Source organism: Crocodylus porosus, unplaced genomic scaffold, assembly GCF_001723895.1.
Source record: "Crocodylus porosus isolate Cpor-Errol unplaced genomic scaffold, CroPor_comp1, whole genome shotgun sequence".
In the NCBI taxonomy this organism is placed as follows: Eukaryota; Metazoa; Chordata; order Crocodylia; family Crocodylidae; genus Crocodylus; species Crocodylus porosus.
Genome location: NW_017728909.1, coordinates 75,015,789 through 75,042,652, shown reverse-complemented (window position 1 = coordinate 75,042,652; position 26,864 = coordinate 75,015,789). Strand labels below are relative to the sequence as shown.

At 39.8% G+C, this 26,864-nt stretch overlaps 1 protein-coding gene across 5 annotated transcripts in view; it reads right to left on the bottom strand.

The window, feature by feature from the left end:
* Positions 1-2,799: 2,799 nt before the first annotated feature.
* The window catches only part of APC (APC, WNT signaling pathway regulator), a 168,144-nt gene continuing 144,079 nt past the window's right edge, over positions 2,800-26,864 (bottom strand). For all 5 annotated transcript variants that reach the window (XM_019532478.1, XM_019532477.1, XM_019532476.1 and 2 more), the window contains 7 exons: positions 24,946-25,324; positions 23,834-23,929; positions 19,195-19,334; positions 18,018-18,095; positions 15,900-16,016; positions 10,817-11,031; positions 2,800-10,260 (listed from right to left, as the gene is read on the bottom strand). In XM_019532478.1, coding sequence (XP_019388023.1) covers positions 3,696-10,260; positions 10,817-11,031; positions 15,900-16,016; positions 18,018-18,095; positions 19,195-19,334; positions 23,834-23,929; positions 24,946-25,324 — 7,590 coding nt within the window. In that variant the 3' untranslated portion in view covers positions 2,800-3,695. The remainder of the gene's footprint in view (positions 10,261-10,816; positions 11,032-15,899; positions 16,017-18,017; positions 18,096-19,194; positions 19,335-23,833; positions 23,930-24,945; positions 25,325-26,864) is intronic.

Sequence of the window (26,864 nt, the reverse complement as noted above, 5' to 3'; positions counted from 1 at the left end):
AACATCGCCCAACATCTAACACACTGATTGATTGTCAGCCAGGGTGTTTGCGAGACTTTCAAGGGTGCCATGAGGTACCACACAATGTTAGCACTGTTAGGTTTGCCAACACGATTTACAAGATGAACCATTTCAAATAGGAATTCATAGTGTTAAAACCATTCTTTCCAGTTGTGGTCTTTCTGAGATCTTGGCAACAGAAGAATTGATCTATTATTTTCTGCAATCAAAAAATCAAGTGAAAACTAAAAGATGGTATTTTCTGAGGGGTGCTGTGAGTTTAATAGGTGCCTTCTTCAGTATAAGAAAGATGAGAACCACTGATCTAGTACCTGAATGTTTTTCCTACCACCAGTCTCCTGATTTTATATAGTCAGCAGCCATTTTTATAGCTGAACTGTGGTAGGAAAGCTAGAGTTAATGTATACAAGGACAAGGGAATGTCCTTGAACATTGGCATGCGTCCACATTGGATAGTGCACTTGGATAAAGCATCATAGAAATGTAGGACTGAAAGTGATCTTGAAATCATCTAGTCCATTCCCTCACTTTGAAGTATGATCAGATATGCCTAGATGAGTGGTTCTCAACTTTGTTAGACTCAAGGCACCCATCACTAGAATCAAGGCATCCCCTTTGGAAAATGCTACCTAGCTCTTAGTTTTTACTTGATTTTTGACTACAAACAAAAATTAGAGCAATTCTTTGGTTCTGAAAAATTCAGAAAGACCACAAAAGGCCAGAATGCTTTAAACATTATGGATTCCTACTTGAAATCTCAGGGTTTATTTTGTGAATCATGTTTCTCATCTAACAGTACTAATACTATGTGGCACTCTGCAGCACTCCTAAGAGGATCTCAGGGCACTCTAAGGTGCAGTGAAACCCTGGTTGAGAATCCCTGATATGTCCAACTAGCCTCCAGTTAAGGAAATTCCACAATCTATCACTAATCTCCAACTAAGGAGGGTCTAATGAAGGAGATCCTATGACCTCCTTAAGTAGCCTGTTTCAGTGTTAGAATAGATTAGGAAGTATTTTTAGTATCTGACTTAAATTCTTCTTGCTGCAAATTTAGGTAAGATATTTGGAAAACCTTTCTAACTACAAGGGTGGGGAAGCGTTACGTATGTTAAATCTGATACGAAACCCATGACAATGTTCCAGGAACAATCCCTTATCTGTGGTACTCAAAGTTTAACTCTAATCTTCACTTCATCTTTCATAATGTAGATTAATTATACAGTTGAAAAACTGAGCTTCATTATATGGGTGAGATTTAATAGAAAGCAGGTACAGAACTAATGTCAGTTGAGCATCTTGTACTATTATAGTATGCCTTGACATAAACATTAAAAGGCCAGGCATAAAAAGAGATACTATACCACTGATGCATGTTCCATTCTGTAGCCTTCCACAGTGCCCTTGAGCAAGTCACAAGCTCTTCTTGCACCTCACTTTATCTATAAAAGGATAGCCAAAGTATTTATCTCAGAGGTGTTGTGAGTTTCTGAAAGAGTTTAAGATTATATCAGGAGCTATAGAAATTTCAAGTATTATTTATTATTAGATATGCCAATATATGTACCAAAACTGTACCTCCAGAAATAGTTTAGTAAACAAATAGGATGTGGGAGAAAGTTTAAAACACAGCCCAAAAAACCCCGCTCCCTTCTTCTTAAAGTGATGTTCCCTTCTTCTCAGAGGGCTTTGGAGTCTTCACTCAGTATAACCATGACTGTGATGGGAATGCCTTATTTTCTCTGTAAGTGGCTTGTTGTTTGGAAACAATACAGGTCATAAATATGCGGAATGTGAGATAAAATAGATTAATTTCTATGCTAGATTGTGCCTGTGGATCTCACATACTCAGTACAACGGTCCTAAAACAACTGTTAAATCAGCATTTTGTAATAATCCCCAAGCAGCTGAAGTCAGGAGATCCCAAATTATGGTACCAAATAGCTAAACTAAGGACTATGTAATAACCAAACTGGTTGAGGTTTTACAGAAGAACTGAATTGCTACTCTTGGTTTGATTAATCATGCACAACATGTTAACATATTTACGTAGAGGCACTTAACTGCCATGTTATCAGAGGATTTCCATCTGAAACAGTTTAACATGTGTCTCTACCTTAAACCAAAAATGTATCTACAGTCAAAATAAATATATATTTTTAAAACACATCAGTTTCTTTCCAGATTTATTTAGCACAAACCATATTCAAAAAAGGCTTCAGGCAGTAAATACCATGATTCAGGTATAAAGCTAATTTTCTACCATGACAATAAAGACTTAATATCTATGGGCTGCTTGTGGGTTTTTTTCCGACCCTTTAATTTTTTTCCCCTCATTTTAAAATAGACTTAAAATAGGATTAAAATTTCATCTTAGATTCCCATTGTCATATGACATTTTCCCCAATTAAAAAAAAAAATCACAATTTAAAAACACAAAATGCTCTTTTCAGATTGTGTAGATGTGAAAAGAAAGCTACACTTGCCTGGTGGAAATAGCCTGCCTTTAGCCTTCCTACACACGAGAAGTGTGAAAATCTTTCACTTGCAAATATTTACAGAAGACTTAGGGCTTGATCCCGCAATCCTCATGTGCATCTGGTACAGCCATTTATAGGGGACAGGGGAGACAGCTCACGCGAATCTGTGCATTGGTTAGATTCTGCTGGATCAGGCCTTAAGTTTAAGTGCATTATACAACATTTTAAGGTGACATATCAAAAAATCTCATAATGAAATTATTGATCTTTTTCAAGAATGCAGAAGTAACACGCAAGATTTACATACAGTAATAATTTATTTCTGAAATGTTCATTTTAGTTTCTGTTGAGACATCACCCATGTCTCATTAATAAAAGAGCAGCCATCTTACCTCAAATACCAGAATATACAACAAGTTACAGCATAGCAAAAAATTCTACCTACTTTCAGATAAAATCTAATTCAGATAAAATAATTTTGTTCAAGGTTTTACAGTTACACAGATTTCCTTTTTTGCAGAGCACAAAGAAAGTGTAAATTGTTACACCATAGCTATCTATGCACATTATGTGACCACAGAATTGTTAATCATTACTTCAGAAAATGAACCATCAGTTTCATTCATGCAGAAAAGCAGGCTGGGAAAGCTTGTTCAGCAGAAACCATATTACTGTGAATTTCACAGCCACATGATTAATTATAGGGTTAGATGGATTCACAAATACTAAAACTGAGTATATTTTTTGCATAAATAATACCAATTTTTCCCTGATGTAGTTTAGTCAGTCTGTAATCTAGAAATGATTGATACAGCAATATATTTGTATTACTTCTATCTGTTGTGTTCATTATTTCCAGACAAGCAATATTTAAAGGATCATGGGATGGGATGCTAATTAAATACATGTAAAACATACTATACAAATATACTTGCTTTAGTGATTTTATTCCAAACTATCAATCAGGTATCCCTCCAAAATATTACCAGTGAAGACAAAGTATACTATCAAATATGGCTTCCAGAACAAGGACCCTCTACAAGAATCAAACCTATATACAAAAAAATAAAAATAAAAACAAAGTGAAACAAAAACCCCAACTTCCCCCAAGTCTTTTAAAGTTTCATTTGAAACAAAATTTCTACATAACTGTTGTAAATAATACATCAGGTTTTCTTTTATTCCAAAATGTATTTAAACAGAAGTCACCAGGTAAGACCCAGAATGACGTTTTGGACTCTGAGTTCCACTAGAGTCTGTATTTTCAGTCTTTGAATCTCGCTTCTTTGTGCTGTTATTTACTGGGGTTGGTATCTGGGATGGTCGAGCAGAACCATTATCTGCACTGCTCTTTCTAGGACTTGGATTGTAGTTGAAAGGAGTCACTCTTGCTGCAACAGCTCCACTAGGAGAGCTGTGTTTGCTTGAACCACTGGAACTGAATGGTGTACGTTCACTAACAGTGCTTTCGTTGGTCTCTGGTGCAGGAGGGGGGTTATTCAGCACAGGTTTGGTTTCAGTTCCCTTCTTGTCTGGACTGTCTATTTGAATGAATGAATTCAGGCGGTTTTCTAACCCAATGGTGCGGACAGGAACATTTCCTGCATTTTGTTTTTCCTGAACCTCTTTAGAATCTTTACCATTAGCATTCCCCTTCTCTGAAACACTGTCAATAACTGGGGGGGTATTTCCTGTGGGTGATCTTCCAGATCTAGGATTATTAATAGGGCAGTCTTCAATCCTCACCCAGACATCCTCTGTCTTCGACACAGCAGGTGCCATCTGATAAATTAAAGTTTTTGTATCAGCACCATTTGTAGCACCTGAGGAGGAATTCTGAGCAGGATTATTCATTATCTGGGGAATTTCATTTTCCTTGATTTTCCTCCAAGTCCCTTTTGCTGGCGCTTGACTTTCTTTAGTTTGCTTGTGTCCAGAAAAAGTACCTCCCTGTTGCTTTTCATCTTCACTTTTTGCCTTTTCACTGGATTCAGAAGAAGCAGACAGAATTGAGGAAGAACTACCAGTTCTTCGCCAAGTGCTTACACGAGGAAGTGATGAAGAATGCTTACTGTGCTCACGCTTCCATGTCCCTGATCTATTGATTGGTAGTCTAGATGGACTCTCAGAATGAGAACGAGAGATATCATGACGTTTTGCTGGCCTCCCATCATTATACTCTATAGAAGGACTCAGGTTAGGGGGTAGTTTTCGCCAACCACTAGTCTGAACAGTTGAATGAGTGGATAAAGACATATCAGGAAGCGATGGACTTAAAACTGGAGTCTGTATTTGGGATCTGGTAGGAGAATCTGGTCTAGGAGGAGAGAGAGATTCAAATGAAGCAGACTCTTCTAATTTCCTTCTAAGTGTTGGACTTGGAGCTTCTTTAATAAAAGTTGACTGGCGCACTAATACAGGTCTCTCCGATCTATCAGATTCACTTCCACTGGACTTTGTGGATGACATTCTAGATATTTCAGTTTTCTTGGTTGATCCGCTGCTACTAAGAATTTGATTTAATCCTTTAGAAGCAGATTCACTTCTGGGAATGCCACTGGCACTTTTAGGTAATCCTGTCTGCTTAGCAAGGTTTTGCTGGCTCATCTGTCTGCCCGGTGACGTGTATGACATTCTTCCTGAACCTGAGGACTTAGTTGAAGCTGTACTGGGGGACGATGTCCTTGGCAGCTGGGACAGTTTGTTAGGAGGACTTATACCATTTCTTCCTGGGGAAATTGAGTTTCGACCTGGAGATTGCAGAGGTCTGCTTAAGGGCTGCTGTTGAGGTCTGGAAGGAGTGGAATCTCTAGATCCTGACCTTGAAGGTCCTTTACTTGATCCACCCTGTTGAGATGGCTGCCTGGTTATAAGACTTGGCTCAGTCTTCACTGCTGATTTAGCTCCTCTTGGGGAACTAGTGGAACTCTGGTTTTCATTGGGACTTTTGGAGCTGTTGTTTTTGAGTGGAGGCCCTTTCTTGGCAACTGGACTTGTACTTGAAGAGCTATTTCGAACTCCTGGAATATGAATCATTGTTCTACCTCGTGAAATTGAAGGCATATTTGTTTGCTGGGGCTGCTTCAACTGGCTTGAAACTTCTGAATTAGAGCGAACCTTCCCTGTAATCATACTTTTATAAACTTTCTTTCCTCCTTTAATTCCTTTATTTTCAGTTTCAGTTTTCTTAGTTTCCAGTGTACTTTTCTCACCTGGCTTAAGAATTCTTGGACCTTTATTACTAGTAAAGGGCTTTTCTTCTTGGTCTGGTGTAAGATGAAAGGGTGAGCCTAAAGAAATGCCCGATTTTAGTGAGAGAATGGAATCAGAGTCTGATGAAGCTTGTCTAGACAGTGAAGCAGCAGCAGCAGCTTGGTGTAAGCTGCTAACTATAGAGTTTGCACCTTCCTGAATAGCTTTCCAATCAAAATTCTCTGAATCAGGTGAAAAACCATGCTCTGAATCAGGCCTTTGAATATCTCTCAAATCAAGGGTCAGATCTTCTGCTAATATGCCTCCCATATTTCTAGAACTATTCTTTTCACCTTCATTTTTCATTCTTGAGGGTTTTTTCTTTTTAGGCATGGCAGAACTAATGCATTCCTGCAGAAGGTCATCTTCTGAGTCAATACTAAGGGAACTTAGGGAGCTGTTTCTAGAAAAACACACAGGTGTATCTTCAACATGAAATGATTTGGGTGCATAACCAGAAGCTTGCGGTCTGCTCGGTTCCATCTGTGAATCAGGAGCTTCAGTCCGGTTTGTAGTTTCACTTTCCTTGTTGTTGTTTTCTTGATCAATATCGCTAAGAGAACTCAGAGATGAATTGCGAGAAAAACAAACAGGGGTATTTTCAATAGCAAAATTCTGCATTTTCTCATCTGTAGCTGCTCCTCTGTCTGGGATCTCTTTGGATGACTGTGGGAAAGTTTTTGGCTGATTTCTGCCTGGTGGGTGTTTTTGACAAGCTTGTGACCTATTAGTTGACTGCCGATTTGAAATCTGTTCTATATTGGTACACTCTTTTGTTTCTGTTTCCTTAGTTTCTTTTCCTTTTCTTAATTCTGCCTTTTCCCTAGAAAGGTCAACATCATCATCATCAAAGTCTAGTGAACTTAGGGAATCGTTCCGTGAAAAACAATAGGGAGTCCCCTCAATAGGTGTGTAATGATGAGGTGAATCAAATGCAAAGCTTCCTCTTACACGTTCTTCATTATTTGGGAGCTTATCGCTGAAGTCTCTCGAGTTATTTTTGAGGTTCTGTTTCTTTGCATCTTTGTTGTCTGAATAACTTCGTTCACTACTAACATTACTTTTTGGCTCTGTGTTTTTTCTTATGCGTGCTCTGTACTCATTAGTTTGAGGCATAGGTTTTACTGGTGATGTCGGCTTCTTTTTCTCACCATCTGGTTGGTTTTTACTAGCTAGAGATGAAGATGCTTGCTGAATTTGATCCATTATCTTTTTCACCCTAAAAGGCTTGTGGCTTTTTCCTTTTGGCATAGCAGAGTTAATGCACTCTGCAAGAATATCACCTTCTTCTGTCTTGTCATCATCCAATCCTGAGGTAGTTGCAGTTGAATTTTTCCCTCTTTGAGCATCATCTGTACTTCTGCCTTCTGTAGGAATAGTATCTCTCTTTTCAAATTCACCTGACTTGGTCCCTGTACCCACATTTTCCAAATTGGCCAACTCATTTGGTGGTGATTCTATTGTGAGATCACTCAAAGATGTAGCAGTTGAAAAATTTATTGGTGTACCCTCAACACAGTACACTCGGGGCATATCATCTCCAGGTGTAAAACTAACATGTTTTTGAGACTGCAATCTGTTTTGTGAAGGGAGAAGTTTATACACTGGCAGCTGGCTTGGCTTCCTGGCTACAGGAGGAGGTATTTTTGAAGCAGTACTTTGAGAAGGCTTTTTGGCTTTGCGTGAAGATTTTGTTGGCATTGCAGAAATAATACACTCTTCCAATATTTCAATGTCATCGTCATCAGAATCATCTAGTATATCTTTTTCTGTTTCAGTGGGTTTCTCAGTTTTCTTCTCTTGGTTATCCTTTGTATCATCTGCCTGTTCAGGTTCTGTTTCATTTCCATGCTCATTTTCATGTACAGGAGGCATTATTCTTAATTCTACATCTTTCTGTATAAATGGCTCATCAAGACTCAGAGCACTTAGGCTGGACGAACACGAAAACCCATCCGGTGTACTTTCTGTAGCAAAATGTAACAAGGTATCAGCATCTGGCAATACCTGAACTCTTTGAACTGCTGCATTTACAGCTGCCTGTCTGGGTCCTGATTCTCTCTTCTCAGCATTAGATACTTTGCCTTTAGCTGTTTCCCTCTTTACCTGAACTGCTTGAGCAGGTGGTGGTGTTTTACTCCTGCTTGGTGGCATCGTTTGTCCAGGGCTATCTGGAAGGTCACTGGGGCTTATAATACCACTTACCATTCCACTGCAAGGATCACTTTGAACAGAACTAGCAATTGAACGACTTTCAAAACTATCCAGGGAACTTACAGAGGTACATCTGCTAAACATAAGTGGAGTCTCCTGCACATAATGTTCTGGTGGGCTTTTTGGAGTCTGAGCACCACTTTTTGAGGGAGATTTGGCACCTGAAGAAAATTCAACAGCTTTATGTCTAGATGAATCAGACGGAGATAAACTAGAAGTCTGAATTCTATTGGATTTTGTTCTAATATGTTGTGTTGTTGATGTGACTTCACTTACTGCACCTTCAGTAGATAGAGGACCACTACTTTCTTTTAGTTCTGCTATCTGCAGAGTGTTATTTGCATCTGTTACACGGGTGGCTTGATCACGTCCTATTTCATCTTCTGCTGATGACAAAGATGACAAAGAGCTACATCGTGAAAAGCATATTGGTGTGTCTTCCACACAATAAGTCTGTATGGTTTCCTGATTGATGGAAGGAGTTTTACAGGAAGCAGACTTCTGAGCATGACCCCCTCTACCCTGTGCAGAACTTGGATGAAGCTGGTTCTGTCTCTTTGAGTTGGCTGAAGCAGCTGATGTGTTTCCACTACCTGACGAGATATGATCAGTTTTAGTGCTCTGTACAGATGAACTTTTTGAAAAAGAGAAAGGTGGCTTCTGAGACGATGGAGGGACTTCTGTTGAGTATTTCAGACTATAATCAATAGGCTGATCTACATGATGTTCCTCTTCATTATACTTTATACTGTAATTAGTTGGTCTGTCTTCTTCACCTTCATGCTGCTCCTCCTCAGAGTAACGCTCACTATAGTTGGTTGGCTTATCATCATCATAATCATCAACCTGGCACAAGGACTGGTTTACTTTTTGGTTCATTCCAAGAGTAGAACCTACTTTGTTTTGTTCAGAACTGTTGGAACTTCTTGATCTGAAAGGAGAAACACATTCTTGCTGTCCAAAAGGTGACTGGTATTTCATATGCTTATCATCACCACTTTCAGTGTATACAGGATAGGATGTATTTTGACTTCTTGACTGCCTTTGTTCATTTTGTTTTATTTCATCTTCTATTATATGTTTAGGCCTTGCCCATCTTTCATTCTGTGAGGGGCTCTGCCTTCCAGAGTTCAACTGTTCATCTGAATATTTAAGACTATAATTGATAGGGGTGTCTAGTTCTCCGTCATTGTCATCCATATGATTCGCACTGTGTATCTTATGGGCTAAATCAGCTGGATATTGTCCATAACTGCAAAATTTACTTTCATCATCTTCAGAGTAAGATTCAATGGAAGGTTTCATTTGACCTCTTTTGCCATATCCATCACTGCTACTGACACTATTTAAGCTATCATTTGAAGCTCTTTTATATTCCATTTTTGCATAAGGCACAGGACATGTCCTGTTTGAATTCTCAGATTTAGGAAAATTATAAGTAGTTGAATGTGCATGGGCAGTGGATGTTCTTCTTAGTGCATTTCTATCTTCTGTCAAGCAGTGCATTTCAGATGTGGATCCAGAACTTCTGTCTTCTTGTGGAATATGCATATTTGTTACTTCTTCCATTACTTTGGTGATTTGAGCTGCAGCAGTTGAGACTGGCATTCCTATTCGCTTGGAGGAATTCCCAGTGCTTTCTGTAGCTGAGTGATAGCTGTTTAATCCCATTGCTCGCTCTCTATCTAAACTTCTGTCCTTTTCCGACCGAGAGTTTTCTATATTTCCTCTGTTGGAAGAGGAGGAGCCAGGCAATACTGTAGTATTTAAATACGGTGAAAGTACAGTCATGTTACCAGTATTAAAACTCTCTGACCTGCAAATTCCATCGTCATGTCGATTAGAGTCCAGAACATATTCACTATACAGATTTTGCTTATGTCTCTGCTTGTTTCGGTGAGATGTTTTGGGGCTTAAATTATCAATGTTGTCAAAAGTCTCTGATAAATGCTGAGCATCTAACTCTGCTTCTAGTGCCTTTTGCTTTCGAACATGAAGAGATGGCAAGCTTGAACCTGGAGACATAATATTGGCATCCTTATATTTTGCAGGTCTGTTTGCCATCAGGTTTCTTAAAGCTGCAGCACTGCCCATAGCTATCATTTTGTGCTTTGAATGAATGAGGTTTTTGAGCATGCTAACTGCTCCCATGTCCCACAGAGCTTCTTGATCCTTTGCGTTCCGTGCAGAGAGGTTCCACAGGGTCCCACATGCGTTGCTAACTATTGTCAAACTGTGTGACTTCAAGTGCTGTAGTAAGGTTTGCAAGCAGCTGTTCTCTCTCAAGATCTGCCTGGAATTAAGTGGAAAACTAAAATCAACACATGCCATTTCCAAAAGATGAAGACCAAACAAAAGCATATCAAATCTAGTTGCAGCTAAATTTAGCGCTTAATCAAGATAATTAGTTTTAATTTCTACAGCACAAAAGTATTTTAATTTGCTAAAATCATAACCTAAATGCTAATTATATTCTACTGCAGTTCTCAGCTCTTTGTTTCTTTTCCTCTGACACCTCCCTCTTCTGTGTAGACTGCCATTTTTTCCAGGTGGTTTTCTCTGGCTGGAATGAGTGATGGAAGCTTCCAGAAGAAGTCAGTGTTACTACTTAGTGTTTAACAAACATAGCAGATGCTTCCCCCTGCCCCCCCCCGTCTTTTTTTTTTTTTTTTTTTTTACAGACAACTGTTACCCAAGGGAACTGCTTACCTTACCAAAACCATCAAAAATAAAATTAACCTTGACTGTGCTACTTATCTGGAATGTAGATTTATGTTGGAACTTTTTATGAGCTCTTTTAAAACAGATTTCTGCTACAGAATTTAGATAAGAATAGATGGCAGATTTACCTGTGGTCCTCATTCGTAGCAATCAAGCTAGAAACATTCCGTAGTATTCCTCCTCCACTTTCAATGATGGCTAATGTATTTGTTTGGCTCCGGTATGTTAGTGTGCCAACTAAAAAGGCAAGAGCACCATCCACAGCACATATATCAGCTTTATTCTCAGTGCAATGTGCTGACAAATTCCATAAGGCACTCAGTACACTTTTTAGGGTGGATTCCTATGAAGAGAGGAAAAAAATTATATGGAATTAGACCACGGGTTTTCAGCCTAGGGTCCAGAGTGCTCAGAGAAAACTGTGAACAAAATATAAACTGAGCATTAATGCCTGCTGGAATCTGCAGACAGCCTGAAGCCACAGCTTTAAGAGGAATGAACTACCTCATCAAATTCAACAAATCCTAGACAAAGCATAGCTCAGGAACCATAAAAGTTTAGCATTTTCTTTTAATCTGCTGCAAAATTTGAAAATTTTGTAACAGAATTTACCATTTTGCTGCATTTGGATATCTAATATTTTGTTCTCTATCTTCCTGCAGCTGGCACTATTTCTCCAGATTTTCCCCACAAAATCTGATTTACATACAGCAGGTCTATGGTTACCACCCTTATTACTTCCTTACCTTTCCGTCTCTCATGTTTGGATCAGACCTACTAGGTCTGGCAAATTCCAAAATATGTACATCATGTGCTTGTCAGCTACCATGTTACTTCAAAGAGCTGTCACAGTAGCTGACAAAGAATTCCGGGTAGGAACATAACCCATTAAAATGGGAATGTTGAGCTATTTTAAGACTAACCACATACCTTTACATACCAATGACTTCTTCAAGCAGAAGCTTCTCAATTTACAAAACTGGAAGACAACTTTATTAAATGACAAAATCAACAAAAAAGTCCTCTAAACATCATACTTCATGACACAGAATAGTGGAAGCTGCTAGGCCTCATATAACACACTTAGGGCAACACTGATTGAACTCTGCCTCTGATGCCATTATATAAGAATCAGCTGTTGCTACTTAAAACAAATCCCATCTTCATTGATGTGTCCAGCTGACCAATCCATAATGTAGCTACAGATGTGGGTTCAGCTGTTTAGAAATATTAATTACAATTGTTTTTTCTTAATGCTACTGGAAAAAGCTACAGGTGTTTTACCCTACCCAGTTTTAACGTCTACCTAGCATTTGTAAAGATTCTCATGAATGAGGACTTCCTGTTTTGATATCCAACTCAATCTGTGATTTTGAAGGCCTCCATTCATCAGTTCTTGCAATGGGGTTGGATTGTCATTGCTGTTTTGTTAGTTGCCCTAAAGATATTTGAGGGATGAGGGAAAAATCATCTCAATTAACTGGTCTGTAAAAAAGACATCTAATTTGAGGTGGCCCTGATTGATCGCAGTCAAAATGCAGGACAAAAGGAGTGGCACAGCCTGTTACACACTAGCCATTTCAAACTGCATTTGTACACCTCTGCCACTAGGTGGCCAGGGACAGAACCTGGCCTCACAGGATTGTCCCTGGAATGACTAGCAATTACACTGAATGAGCCCCTATTAATTTACAGATGTTGTCCTGTGAAGCAGTGTTAGAACAGTTTATCTTGTGTACTTCACAGGTACTTACTTAAAGTGGAGCAACTGATGTACCTCTGTAGGATCCTGAGACAAAAAGGTTCTTCTGGGAGAAATGCAATGACTGTTTACATCCCTAGTGACTAAATCCCTAACTAATGCATCACAAAACATTTTGATAGATGTTTTCATTCACCATGGAGCTTTGAGAGCAGAAGAGATGCCAGGGGAAGTAGGAAATGTACCTGATGAGGCTGTTAATGCTGTACACTTTATTAAATACTAGTCCAACACCACATAAAAATCACTGTTTTAAGTGAGGAAATGGGCACCCAAGAGCAACAGTTTCCACTTCAAAAATAAAGTGTAATAGCCTTCAGGTACCAAAGTTTCAGATAATTAATTTGAGCTCAGAGAAGGGACCATAGGTGCCAACTTTGGTTTTTGCCGATGGGTGCTTTTTTTTTTTCCCTGCATTTGTGTGCCGAGCCCTGCACGTGCCCAGAAGCGACACCCCGTCACCCCGTCACTTCAACCCTTCTCACCCAATGTCTGTAAAGATCCAGGACTTTAGTTCGGGTGTTTTTTTGGCTCTTTTATCTAATAGCTGATTGATAAGTGCCAAAAAGCTTTAGCTAAGTGCCAAAAAGCCCCGCTGAAGGGCCCAATCTTTACAGATGCTGCAGAGCTGGGTTGAAGTAACACGCTGCTTCTTCCAGCAAAGTGCAGTTTTGTTTTAACATCTGCAAGCAGCCATGGAGATCTAATATTTAAAACCAAAACAGCTGTGGGTCATGGGTGCTGAGCACCCGCTAATTTTTTTCAGTGGGTGCTTGAGCGTCAGTCACCCACCAAGTCAGCACCTATGGAAGGGACCATAATTTCCCTTGCTGAATTAGTCACTGATCAACACTAGCCTGCTCTGAAAGCTCTTCTTCAAGGGAGGAGCTGAATTTTCCACTAGAGATCACAACTCCAGGGTGGTCCTGAACAGGTACAGGAGCTTGTGAGCACCCTGTTCTTCCTATATAGTAAATAAGAAAGCACCTTGCGAAGTCTGGTTATGGAAAAGGTTAAGAACCATTAGACTACATGTTTTACATAATATTTACTTTTTACTTTCTTATTTTGAAGTGTACAGAGATGATTTTGCAATTCAGTAAACAAAGGAATCTACAATTCCCTTTGCAGTATGCCTAACAGAAAATTAGAATAATTGTTTGTACATATTTGGTGACACTCTGATCCTTCAAAGCTACAATTACAAAATCTAAATTACAATTAACTTATAAACAATTTATATACCTTGTCTGCCTATGTCCTTAGACCAATGTGGCTATAACCAAACCCCGGAAATGATCTATACACTATTTTATTAGCACTAAACACAAGCTGGGAATGTTTTTATTTTACTTGCACTTTCCTAACTTAGCAGTAAGAAATATACTGTTACGACAGAGACTGAATGAAACCATCACTGAAAACAGTGAATCTAAAACAGGGGTGGGGAATTATTTGGGCCCACTGGCCATGTAGGGATTTTTGGTAAGCTACTGTACCTGGGTCAGCACACCTCTCCCCCACACAACAGCTCACCAAAATCCCTAAGTAGCCCCATCCTGTCTGCCTGGCCATACACCCTGCCTGCAGTGGGGTGACATCATGGAGCCAGGACCTACGGCAGAGCTGCAATCTGCTCCTTGCCTGCAAAATTGGTGCCTGCTGCAAGGGTGTGTAGGCAGTAGATAACAGCTCAGCTCTGCTCTTGCCTGGAATGGGGCTGCAGGTGAGCAGGGAGCGGCATCCAGGAACAGGATGGCTGGGTGGGCAGGTGCCCCGTGATTCCAGCCTCAGCTCCACCCATGTATCCCTCTCCTGGATGCCACTCCCCCAGATCCCAGCCCTGGCTCCATCCCAGCTGAGCACACAGCATACCTGTGACGGGTGCTTGCTCTGCAGGCAGGAGCATGCAAGGAGCAGATTGGAACTCTGCTTCACGATTGGCCAGAATGGGGCTGTGGGTGGGCAGGGAGTGGCATCCAGGAGTGGGATGGGTAGGTGGGCAGGGCCAAGGCTGGGATCATGGGACTCTGGCCCTGTGTTGTCGCCAACCTGTGGTCTCAGCCCCAGCTCTGTCTGCCTGTCCTACTCCCAGATGCCACTCCCCCAAATCCCAGCCCTAGCTCTAGCCCCATTCTGGCCACTGCCTGCACACCCCTGTGATGGGCACCAGTTCTGTGGGCAGGGTTGTACAGGGAGTAGATCATGCCTCTGTCTTGGGTCCCAGCTCCACACTGTAACCGCTTCATGATTCTGGGGTTTCCATGGAAACCAACTGGGACCAGCACAGGCAGGGCACATAGCTAGGCGGATGGGATAAGGCCATGGATAGGCAGGGAACTGCATCCAGGCCTTGGTCTGGGATCCTGGTATGGTAACAGTCCAGGGTGGGGCTAGGGCCAGGTCACAATCCATTCTCTGCACACCTCTGCCCATGGAACCCGCATGCATCACAGGGGCATGCAGGAAGTGGATTGTGGCCAAGGCCCCACACTGTCACTGCCCTGTGATCCCAACCTTGTCTGCCCATCTTGCTCTGGAACACCACTTCATGCCTACCTCCAGCCCCATCTCATCCACCCTGCCCTCACAGGTCCCACCCTGGTGGCAGCAATGAGGGAGACTCACTGGGGTGCCCAGGCAGCGGGGCTGGATCCAGTGGAGGCAGCAACTGAGAGCTGGGAAGCAAATCCAGGTGTCACGCTACTCCGACTCCCTGGGCACCTGGAAGCAGCCGGACTGGCAGTGCCAGAGCCTGGGTTGCCCCCTGTGCGTGGGTTGGGCAGGACCAAGGGATCTGCTGCAGGCCAGAAAATCCCTTGGCAAGCTGGATCCAGCCCGTGGGTAGTATTTTGCCCACCCCTGGTATAAAAGCACCCTCCAACTGTGGATATATATAATAAACAGTCACGCTCCTTCTAGGTGGAGAGTACATGAAACACTACAATTCACCACCAAAACACAAGTTGCATGCAAGGCCAGTCAGACACTGAGCCACATGAGCAAAGAAATTTTAGAACCCTGTTTGATGGAGGTATGTACTCTTGTCAGATGAAATACCAAAAAGCAGCCGAAGAAGCTAGGCAGCTGATGGCAAGTTAAGCACTGAAAGTGTGATCCTGGAAGAGAGAAAAAAGGGAGATTTGGGGACTGGAGATTTGCTGGCTGGAGAAAGCTTTGGAATTTTCAGCAAAGGAACTGCCTTGTGCTTGATTCCTATTGTGCGTGTGGGAAACAGTACTTCGGATCAATGGTTTGCAACTGAACAGGACTGCAACATAAAATACTGGACTCCATCAGCATTTTTTTTCCTAATGGAAACAAACTAGAAGAACCTGAATATTTGGCTAATGGCTGAGGACAAAAGGGTAACAATATTTTTTTCTGTGTCTAAGAAGAAAAATTCATACAGGCCTTTAAAAATGTACTACATCTTTTACAAATTATACCTTTTTAACTTCCAAAGCACATTCCATCAAAGCTTTCACGCTTCCAACTTCACGCAAAGTCTTTTTACTGTTGACATCTGCTCGCCAGGACAAATTCCTCAATACACTTGCAATGACCTGCAAACATAAAAGGAAAATACATCTCAACATACTGAGTTTTTCACCAGATGATATGATGACCCTTTCCCTTTACAGCTTCTGAATGGAAGCGACAAGTTTGGAGTTCTCTCTCACACCACTGGGCTAGCTTGTACATTAAAAATTTGCTCCTATTTAGTGTCCCTCTAAAGTGGGTTTATAGCTCAACAAAAATATATGCGTCAACAAATATTTTCTTTCATCTTTTGGGTAAAAGGAAAAAAAAAAAAAACTTTGTAGAACTGGAATGAACCACTAGTTGAGAAACTGAATGGTAGCTAAGAGTTCTACTCCACAGTATGCTTTCTCTGACAGCAGCTAGTACTTAGGAATGGAAGAACCCCTACAGTAGACAGCTGCAGAATAACCTAACCCAGCTAATTATGCCCTGAACCACGAGAACCTATATCCCTTATAAAATAGACAGGTTACCATTTCGTGGTCTAATTATCCATAGAAGTGCATAATCCTTATTTGAACTTCACTGGGTCCTGAGCATCAGTGCTATTTTGCAGGAACAATTTCTAAGGTTAAGTATTTGCAATTTAAAATTTATTTTTCATCTCCCTATTCTTGTGTAAGGGCAAACAGGAGTACACAATTTGTGCCTTTTACCATTCTAATGTGCTTATACAACTATCATGTCCTCATTTCTGTCTTTCCTATAATGAACAGTCCCCTTTTCAATTTCTCTTTAAATACCTCTCTTATCTATTTCTATGCTCCTTACATTTCTGCTGTTGTTCTTCCCACTGAGAATATATTCTATACAAAACTACATCTAGTATTCCAGGTGTAGGCATTAAATAGTTTCAACATTATTTTCTAACCATTTTAATAGTTTTTAAACTATTATTTTTAAACTACTGCTTCATAGTTTGCTTTTAACTACTGCTGTTTGCCTTTTAAACTATTGCTTCATAATGAGAATTTTCCATTGAGCTATTCCTGCAACAAGCATCAAGGCCTGACTGCTTATAGCTGGTTAACTCAAGAACGTGTAAAGATATTTTAATTTGTTTCTTCCAACAAGCCTTACCCTGAATTTTTCAAAGGCACACATTCTTTGATTTGATATATACTTCCATTTCCTCATAATCTTCTCTACTCGATTAATTCATTTAACTAATTCTAAAGATGTTGGCACCATGTTATTCGCCTTCCTTTCCAGATTATTAATCCATACATTTAACATTTGTCCTAATTATTAAATCAGAGGCTCCCCACTGTTATCTTTCATTGTCTCTTATCTACTCTCTCATTTATGATTATTTAGCTTCTCTAGGAGGTGTGAGGTATTTTGTCAAAGAGTTCTTTAAAGTTTAAATCAATTTATCTTTAGCAGTGCTCCTTCATCCACTGTTTTGCTGTTTTTCCTTTCTAAAAACTGTGATGATTTGTTCTTTTATATGTAGTGGTTTCAAGGTGGTTTTCAATTCTATTTTCACTTGCAATGTCAAGTAGTCTTCCTGGTACTGACATAAGATTTCTTGGTCAAACACTCAGGATCATTCCAAATGCTCTTTTAAAGAAATGTCTATTTGCAAATCTTTAAAAAAAATCTTTATGGAGGGTCAAGACACTGAACTAGATGCCTTGGTGCAGCATGGACACTTTATAACATACTGTTTGTAGAACAACCTAATCCAGCGTAAGGTAGAATATCCTTTGAAGCAGAGATTCTTCAGCCACTATATACTTTCTTTCACCATATGGGAAATGTCAGAGAAGAAATATGCTTAAGATACCCCCAACTGCAATCTCAGTCCCTTGGGACCATAAAGCATAAGAAAAGGCATGAAGTCAGCTATGAGTGGAGGAAGAGAAGAAAGCACTGAGTGGGAGGAATGTAAGAAATTAGAGAAGAACATAATGCAAGTGCAAATTAAAAGTTTCAGTATGATGTGATGGAAAACAGAGCAAATCAGTGAAATGATTCTTGGAGGGGAATGTTTCCTTCTCAAAGGAAAAAAAAGTTACCTGCTGCAAGTCTTCACTCTCAGATTTTAACTGCGCAACGAGAGCTCTCATGCAGCCCTTCATAGAACACAATGTAGCCTTTCAGGGAAAAAAAGGGAAGAGGCTATTAAAATATACAAAATGACAGATGCACACAGTTCTCAAGTAATAAACTAGTCACCCCTGCTGATTTGGGTTAAAAAATAGCTCAATGTTATTGGTTTTTCAGTTACAGACATTTAATTCAAATTCTACAACCACTTAAAAGCTGAGCATGATTTTCAGGCTCAATTCTAGGGAGGCAGGAGCAGCATAGATCTACTAATCTATTCAAATTTTATCTTTCTAATAATGGGTCCAGGACCAGACATGGACTAGTCTTGAGCTTATTTACATCAGGTCCCAATAACATACTTTATATGTCATTTTTTGCTAAATCTGACAAGATATTTACTTATTATCTACTTAAATTTTACTCCAATGAGTATGTTGTTTACTCCTGATCATATTTTTTTAAATAAAAGCTTATTTCATTCTGCATCCAAAAACACTTTCAATCATTTTAATCTTGACCTGAATTAAAAAATCATTCCTTACATCAGGGGAAAAATGAGATTATTCTTAATAACTATCAACCTAAAAATTATATCACTTGCACAAGGAATTAATTTGATAAGATATACTGCAGAAAAACAGGCAAATTTGTTAAAAATACAATTTTCATAACAGCTGCACTATTCTTTGGCTGGACAACTAGCATTACAATACTCTCTGTATTTGGAGCTGTGTAGTAAGCTCAAATCTATGGGGCTAGAAAAACTTTGCATAATTTTCCAAGAGAAGTATGTAATTTAGTATCAATTAAGTCTCTGTTTGGGAATATGGACTATATTAATTCATACCAAAAAACAAGACAAACAATCCAAACAAACCAAAGATTCTGATCCCTAATTTAAAGGTCAACCTGAACCCAACTATTTCTGGAACAAGGGTGCTATTATATTTTTTAATGCAATGTTTAGTCAATTGGTGTTACAGCCTACCAATGAAATGTCACAGCTGTCCCATGCCCCTTTCATAAACTTGCCTTGGGGATTAAACATCACCCTCTCACTTTTCTGAGAAATAAAATTTAACTCAGAAACAAAATTATGTTATAAAATGTAAAATTATGTACAAAACTAATTTCAAAATATACCTTGTTTGCCACATCTCCAAAAGTCAAATTTGTCAAAGCCATTCCCGCATACCGTCTTAATGTAACACTGTAGTGGTCATTTGTTAGCCCATACATTTCACAATCCACTTGCAACAGTTCTGCGATGGCTTGTAAACCTCCTAGACAATAAAAATTATAATTAAAGGCAATATTAGACGTGTGGCATTTTTGGTCTTCCTTCTCCAAAGCAGAGACAACACAAAAATAGCTGTACAAAATAACGTACCAAAAATGGTGCAAAATAATGTCAATAAAGTATATCCATATTTTAAGCAGAACTGTAGTAAGTAGTTTCATCTATAGCTGAAACTACCTAAAAATTTCTGCTTTAAGACTCAGTTTTTAGCTAATCAAAAAAATATCAAATTCAATAGGATTTTTTCCATTCCATGCGTCTGTCTCTGGTTGATGCTTTTTGGGAGAGCACGGTACTTTCATAAATGGCTTGGCTACTTCTGAGAACAAGATCTGAACTAAATACATTTTTTAATAACCATTTCACTGGCAAGCATACCTCCATGTTTTGGAATTTGAAATTGATTGAGGCAGGGGTGAAAAGGCTCACACTCTGCTGGCACAGCCGTGATGTGTTGTTTCCGTGAAAATCTTCCAAAATCTAGCTAAGTTACTAAAAATCCAGTTAGCATATACTCAGTAGAGCCTTTTATAGATATCTAAAGATTTAATCTGTACTGAGTATTCCCTGTTCCCAAAAAGCTCTTACATAGCAACCAGACTACCTTATGGGGACAGTGATGACTAGCTTCCTAGGTGTGCAGCAGCTTAGCAGGACTAGTAACACTACTTATCCTCCCTTTTGCCAGGGGACACCTCTTCTTGGCTGTCAGTGCCTCTCTATTTATTCCCAAGCAGTAAAAAGTAAAGAGAAGAAGAACCTGGACTCAAATGCAGAGGAGCATATCCCCAGGTTGGATATGACCCGCAAAGAATCTCGCAGTCTGGATCCAGCCTGGGGCCCCAAGTGAGTTTGCCACCAGCTTTAACTAAAGTGTTAGAGGTATGTGCTGTGGATCTAAGGATTCTAACAGTGCAATGATCTATGTGGATGGCCAACATACTTCCACCTGATGGATCTTATACTTTTTTCAGCTTGTTTTTTAAAGCCTTAAGCCCAAAGCAACTACTTTAAAATTATTTTGTTTGCAAAGTCAAGCACTCACAAATTACAAAATGGCAGAGACAAGGTCATCTTTGCAATTCTAATTCTCTTGTTTGTGTAGATTATGATTTTTTAAAATTATATGGGCATGTATTTCTTCCTTAGGATCTCTTCCTTAGGATCTCCCCTGCCATAGTCAGTTCACTAGATGAACCACATCCTAGGAATGAATTAAGGTTGTCTGCTGAGGCCCATTGCCTCATTTGTTGCAGAAGCTGGAAGATGTACAGTGAACAAGGCAAGGGACAGCAAGAACAGGAAGAACAGTCTGATGGCTTAGGCATAGGACTGTCACCCTGGAACAGAGTGCCATCTCTGTCACAGAGTTCCTAACGTGATGCTGGGAAAGTCATATACACAAAAAGTTGAGTTTTTTTGTTTTTGTTTGTTTGTTTTATAGGTAAGGCATTAAAAGCCAGATCCAAATCATTCTCAGAAGTGCCTCTATTTAAGCACTGAAAAGTCTGAATTTAGGCTCCTTGCCCCAGAAAGGTGATCCAAATTGCTTTTATTTGGCAATGGACAGATAGCTGCCTCCAAAAAGCAATCCAAAGCACCTAGGAACTAGCCAATAAGAATTCCCGGCACAGGAATGTATCCCAGTTCCTGCCCATCATATACTATAATGCAAACATTGTGGAAATACCAAGGAGGATATTCAAGATTTTTGCAATAAATACAGGCTTTGGAGTATGCACATTAAAGTAAGCTTTGGACCACTGGTTGAAAAAAAAAATGAAATACAGAAAATAATTTTCCATCCAGGAAGCACATCCTATATTCTGTACTGTTTTTTTCTCAATCTACTGAAACAAGCTATCCCATGCACACTTTCTCTACAAAACACGTGCCTAAGTAATTTTAAATACAATTTTTCAGTTTTAAATCACGTACATGGTAAAGTTGCCTGCTAAAAGCATATTGGGTTAGACTCACAGCCAAAATGCAGCTGCTTTGTATCCATCTACCTAGAGGATCTGAGCAATGGAGAATTCTCCAAGCCTGCGAAAGTCCTTCAAGGGTCTAGGGCTGCCAGCCAGTTCCTGTAACACTTCCTCTCCCAAGATCCAACACATAAAGGGTTTTGGCTGAACAAATGGGAAACTAGTCCGGATGCCATATCATGCTGATCCTCTGCTACTACACAGTGCCCCCAGACCAGTGACAGCCAGTATAAGAGAGACCTCCCTCTTCACTTCTTTATCTATCTTGCACTGGTTATTGACCTGATATTCACTGGTCATCCTTGCTTCCACCCCCTGTGTACATCAAGCATACAGTTCAGAGAATTTGGGCCATCAGTTCATTTTAAGGAAGTCATTTACACTTACTGTAATGGTTGTTCTTTGGGATGTACTTTGCACATAAGTATACCACATACAGGTACACGTGCACCTCATATCTAATCAGAGACTTCTAGTTATGGTCCCTACAAAGGCAGCATATGTGCCCTTGCCTGTCCTTATGCCTCTGGCTGGGGACAGCACTGTCCTCATGTGGGCTCTCAATGACAGATCTGACTTGGATGCTCTAGGCCAGAGCATGGCATGAGAAGACTTTTTGCTTGGCCCACAGGCCTCAGGGCAGGCAGCGGGAGAACCACAAGGGGCCTGATCCTTGTGGCAGTGTGGCCCCTGCCTCTTTCTCACTGTCCACCAAGGTGCACGTGCACCTGTAACCAGCAATGAGCCGGGCCAGGGCTCCACAGACCCTGGTGCAGTTGCTAGCACCCTCCCTGCCACCTGCTGCGAACAGCCTGGGCTCCATGGTGGGAGGCAGGAGCCTGTCCAGAACCTGAACCGGCTGTGGGGGAGCAGGGAGGCTGCAAGCAGCTGCACTGAAATCCGCAGAGCCCCAGGCTGGCTTGGTGGTGGTGGTGGGTGCACTCATGTCTTGAGGCAGATGGTGGGGAAGGGGCTGGGGCTGTGCTGCCACAACAAGGATCGGGCTCCTCATGGCTCCCCAACTGTCCGTCAATGGCATGCTGACATCTTACAAGTCAAGGCTGTGGGTGTTTCTGGCACTCTGACCCCTGCTCCAGGCACTCATGCATTTGACTGGAATATGTACATGTACCAGTTATCTCTAAGTAGAGCTGTTAGAGAACAAAGTAAATAAATGCGGGTACATCTAAATATGAGTTTTACCACAGAACTGATTAATTAGCTCCACAGTAAAACATCAGTGTCTACACATGCGCCTGCATTAGGGCACATTAAATCAACTAACTCCGCTGTAGGATAGTACTATCCTACAGTGGAGTAGTTATGTGTGCTGAAATGCATGTACAGACAGTGACTGTGGCTAACTGGGACACGAGAGTGCTACAGTGTGGGGGCTGCCTGCCAGCCAGCTGCACACTGTAGCACCTTTGTGCCCCAGCATGCTGAACCAGGGTACAGCAGCCCTGGGCTGGCAGGCTGCTGCTCTCCCCCCCCACACCGCCCCAACAACCCAGGGGTGGGCAACATGCTATGGTCTTGAATGCACATGTAAATGTTGCACCTGGGAGCAATAACTCCAGCACAAACTGCACCAGAGTTTATTGCTACATGCTAATTGCATGTGTGGATGCACCCTGTTTGTCCTAAAATACATCATTAAATAATGGCCTATCTTCTTTGCACAGTTTGTACTTGCTGCAAACTGGAGCACTATGGATGCCAAGCCACTTTCCAGGGAAAGAGAATGAGGAACCTAAAGGCACAGTTGAATGCAATATATACATGTGTGTGTACAGACACTGCAAAAGATAACTATGGATGACTTCAAAGAAAGTCTCAGTGTAATGTGTGCATGATGAGTATTTATGAAGTGTAAAATGGGCACATCCTTTTACTTTACCCAGCAAGTGCACATGTCAAAGCACAGTTCTCTTTTCATCTGACAAGATCAGAACAATTAGAATAAGGGCTATGTAGAACACCTGATGATTACTACTGCATAATTCTTATTCTTATTGATGAATTCTCTTCCCAAGAGAAATAATATGTGCTTCTTAATGCTCATTAAAGGTGGCTGGAGACCTGTGTACATTAATAGGCATGGAACAGACAAAAGGGCAAGTTTGCGCTCAGAAAGTGTGCCAATGTGCCTTAATTTCAACTTGGAAATAGGGTTGTCTCCATGGAGCAGTCCAGCCCTTCCAAAATTCCCAACATGTGTTTTCCGTGGTCTTCCAAAATCGCCAACTGTATCAGCTGCCAGCAATTGTGATGGCAAATCAGTTAATAATTCACCAAATAAGAACTGGGTTGAGATCACCATATCATTCCAACAGGCTCAAAAGAATCACCTGGGGACAGGGTCGTTGACCTAAATTAACTGGGGATTTATCTACACTTGTGGCAATATTGAACAATTTATTGTATTTCTATATAACACACATGAAAGTTAAAAACTTCTAACAGATGTATATAGAAAAATATTTGCTCTTACCAAGCTCATTCATTGCATGCCTATGTTCTTCATCAAATGAAAGTTTCATCAGAACACACACTGCAGGACAGATCTGATGGTCAACTGGAGCTGGCACTGTTCCACCCCACCCGAAAAGGAAACAATTAATATTTACTTGGTCTATTAAAAGGGTGTGGTCAAGATAATATACCTTCAAGGGAATACAATTTCAAAGTAAATTTTAGTTGGATTACTGAAAAAATGCAAGAAAAGACTAAATTAATTTTGCAATCTAATGAAAATGATTTGTGGACAGACTTATGCATACATATAACCAAACTTCTAGATATTTAATTTCTGGTGCTGCAAATATTCCTTGTAAATAGGAATTTCCACCTTATTAAACAAGTAGATTTTGAAGGCTGATACATTTATTTGGCTAATTAACTTGACAGTGGGCACTGGTGGAAAGAATGGAAATGTTTCCCCTTAAATCAGAAACACTGTTAGAAGTTAAATTGATACTTTAACATTTTTTCTCTTAAGAAGTGCATTTACTTTACAGTGACAATACCGTAATAGCTTAAAATTCCCTGATCTATCATACACAGGGTATCCTTAATAGTTGCTTGTATTACATTGAATAGGCTGGAACTAGACTGCTCTATTTGTACCCTTCTAAGACCAATTTTGCCAAAAAGAAAAAAAAAAAGGAGATCTCCTTAGAATATCCTTCCCTCTGAGTAAAAGATTGGGATTTTAAAAAGCATTACATATTCAACATTTAGAACATACAACAACAATAATAATAAAAAAAGACAAATACAATTACCATGAATTTTAAAAACAAGTTTGTATAGAGTACAAAAAAAATCTTAAGAGTCCACTTAGAAAAAGTACTAAATTCTACTATTTAAAGAACAGTATTTCAGAAAGAGTATATAGATAGTATGCATTTCGCATATGACATCCTGTTTTCAGGTATTATGTAAGTTTTTAAAAAATTACCATGAAAAAGACTGTATATAATCTATATGTTACAATCTATCTACATGTGCAGACACAATATACACGCAACTGAAAATTCAGGTTAAAAGTTAAATGCTTCTATAATATACTGCTAATATTTTTGGGGCATTATGATGACGTACTTGGATTTTTGTCTTGGTCCATGCCTTGCTCATGTGCCTCCTGCCATTCCCAACATGTTTCACAGTAAGCCCGTATCTGTTCCAAAAGATGGAGCACACGGATTTCCCGTCTGCCTCGCTTATCATCAGGCTGAGAGTGAATGATGTTATGCAGTGCTGCACTGGCTCTGGCACGGGCTTCCTTACTGCCCCGGGAGTTTCCTAACAACACAGAGTCTTTATCGTTGCCATGTAAAAGCTGGATGAGGAGAGGAAGACATCCAGACTGACGCATGGCTATGCAGCTATCTTGGGAGCTAGACATAGCTAGTAAAGTTCGTGACATGTCATCCTTATCATGAGTACCAAGCATTGACAACAATGAATACACCATTTCCACCTGTAAACCAAATAATTAAAAAACTCAGTTACACTTTTATTTAAAACAAAAAAACAGAACACATAATAAATCAAACTTAAAATGAAGTGATGGGTGGTTTATATGAGCAAAGAAGAGAAAATTACTTTAAAAACTGTGCAAAAATGTGTACCACTTAGAAATGATTGCATAACTACTATTAGTTCTTTGTTGTTTACAACATTAATCATAACTGCACTTAGTAGTAATGTAGATAGAATAAGTGAGTAATTATTTGACCTGTTTTTATTCATCTTTACCCCTGATGAGTAGTTTTAGATATTCATTGTACTAAAAGATTGGAACAGCACACTAATGAAAATGTGCTATCCAGTAATATTTTTGTTTGAGAGTGCCAAGATACATTTACTAAGAATTTTATCTCTGAAACAGATATATATTTTCACAAATCATATTTTCATGGAAAGACATTATTTCCAGTACCAAATACCATGCTACAGAGTGAGTTAAATATAGCTACCCTAGACAAAGATTTGTAAGGCCAAGAATAACTGTGTTATTAATGTTGTAGTAAAATCCTTAATACAGATATATTTTAATTTATTCTCTCTAAAGATTTCAAAATCACAGATCAACTTTGCTATAATAAATGTTTTACACATTTTCTGAATGGGGCAGATTATTTACAGATAACAAATTTAACAGATAAAATGGCTGTACATTATTATGAATAAAAGCAGTGAAAAACAACTATTTAATATAGGCAATATAAAATACTGATGTTTTATGATTAAGACATTGGAAAATGTTCCATACATACAATGAATTCAGAACAGCAAAAACAGATTTCACATCTAAATGTTAAATTTTGGAGGGAATCTCTTGAGGGTTGCATAATATAGCAGTTAATTGGTAGCAGCTCTGACCTGTCCATTTGTTTTGGCTTTGGTATGTAACTTAAATTGTTCAATTTCACTTTTGACAGAATCATCCAGTGATTTTCAACCAGGATGCTGCAGCACCCTGAGGTGCCATGAGACCCTTTGAAGGATGTCATGGATTGCTGCACAATAATAGCACTGTTAGCTGTGCAAACACCTATATATGATTCACAATATCAACACAGATATTTCAAATAAAGAATCCATGGGGATAAAAACATTCCAAGTTCTTTGCTACAGAAAAATTGCTTTATTATCTTTCTGAGGTAAAAAAAAAAAATGAGCAAAAGCTAAGAGCCAATATTTTCTGAGGAGTGCATCAAGGCTAACAAGCCAATATTTTCTGAGGAGTTTAAAAATGTTGAGAATCACTAGAAAGATCTGACATGCAACATATCATCACAATCCTATTAGAAAGTGCCCAAACACTGGTGCCTCCCCAAAACCACCAAGACCCACAGCTTTCTCTGAGTGGGCTACCCCAGTTGAACAGAGAAACAACAGTGAACACCTTTCTATAGAACAGGGATGAGCAAAATTGTGGACCTGGACAGCAGCCGAACTCTATTTCCCAGCAGCTTCTGCCTGCATGGTGGGGCCAGTTTCCACGGAGACCCCAG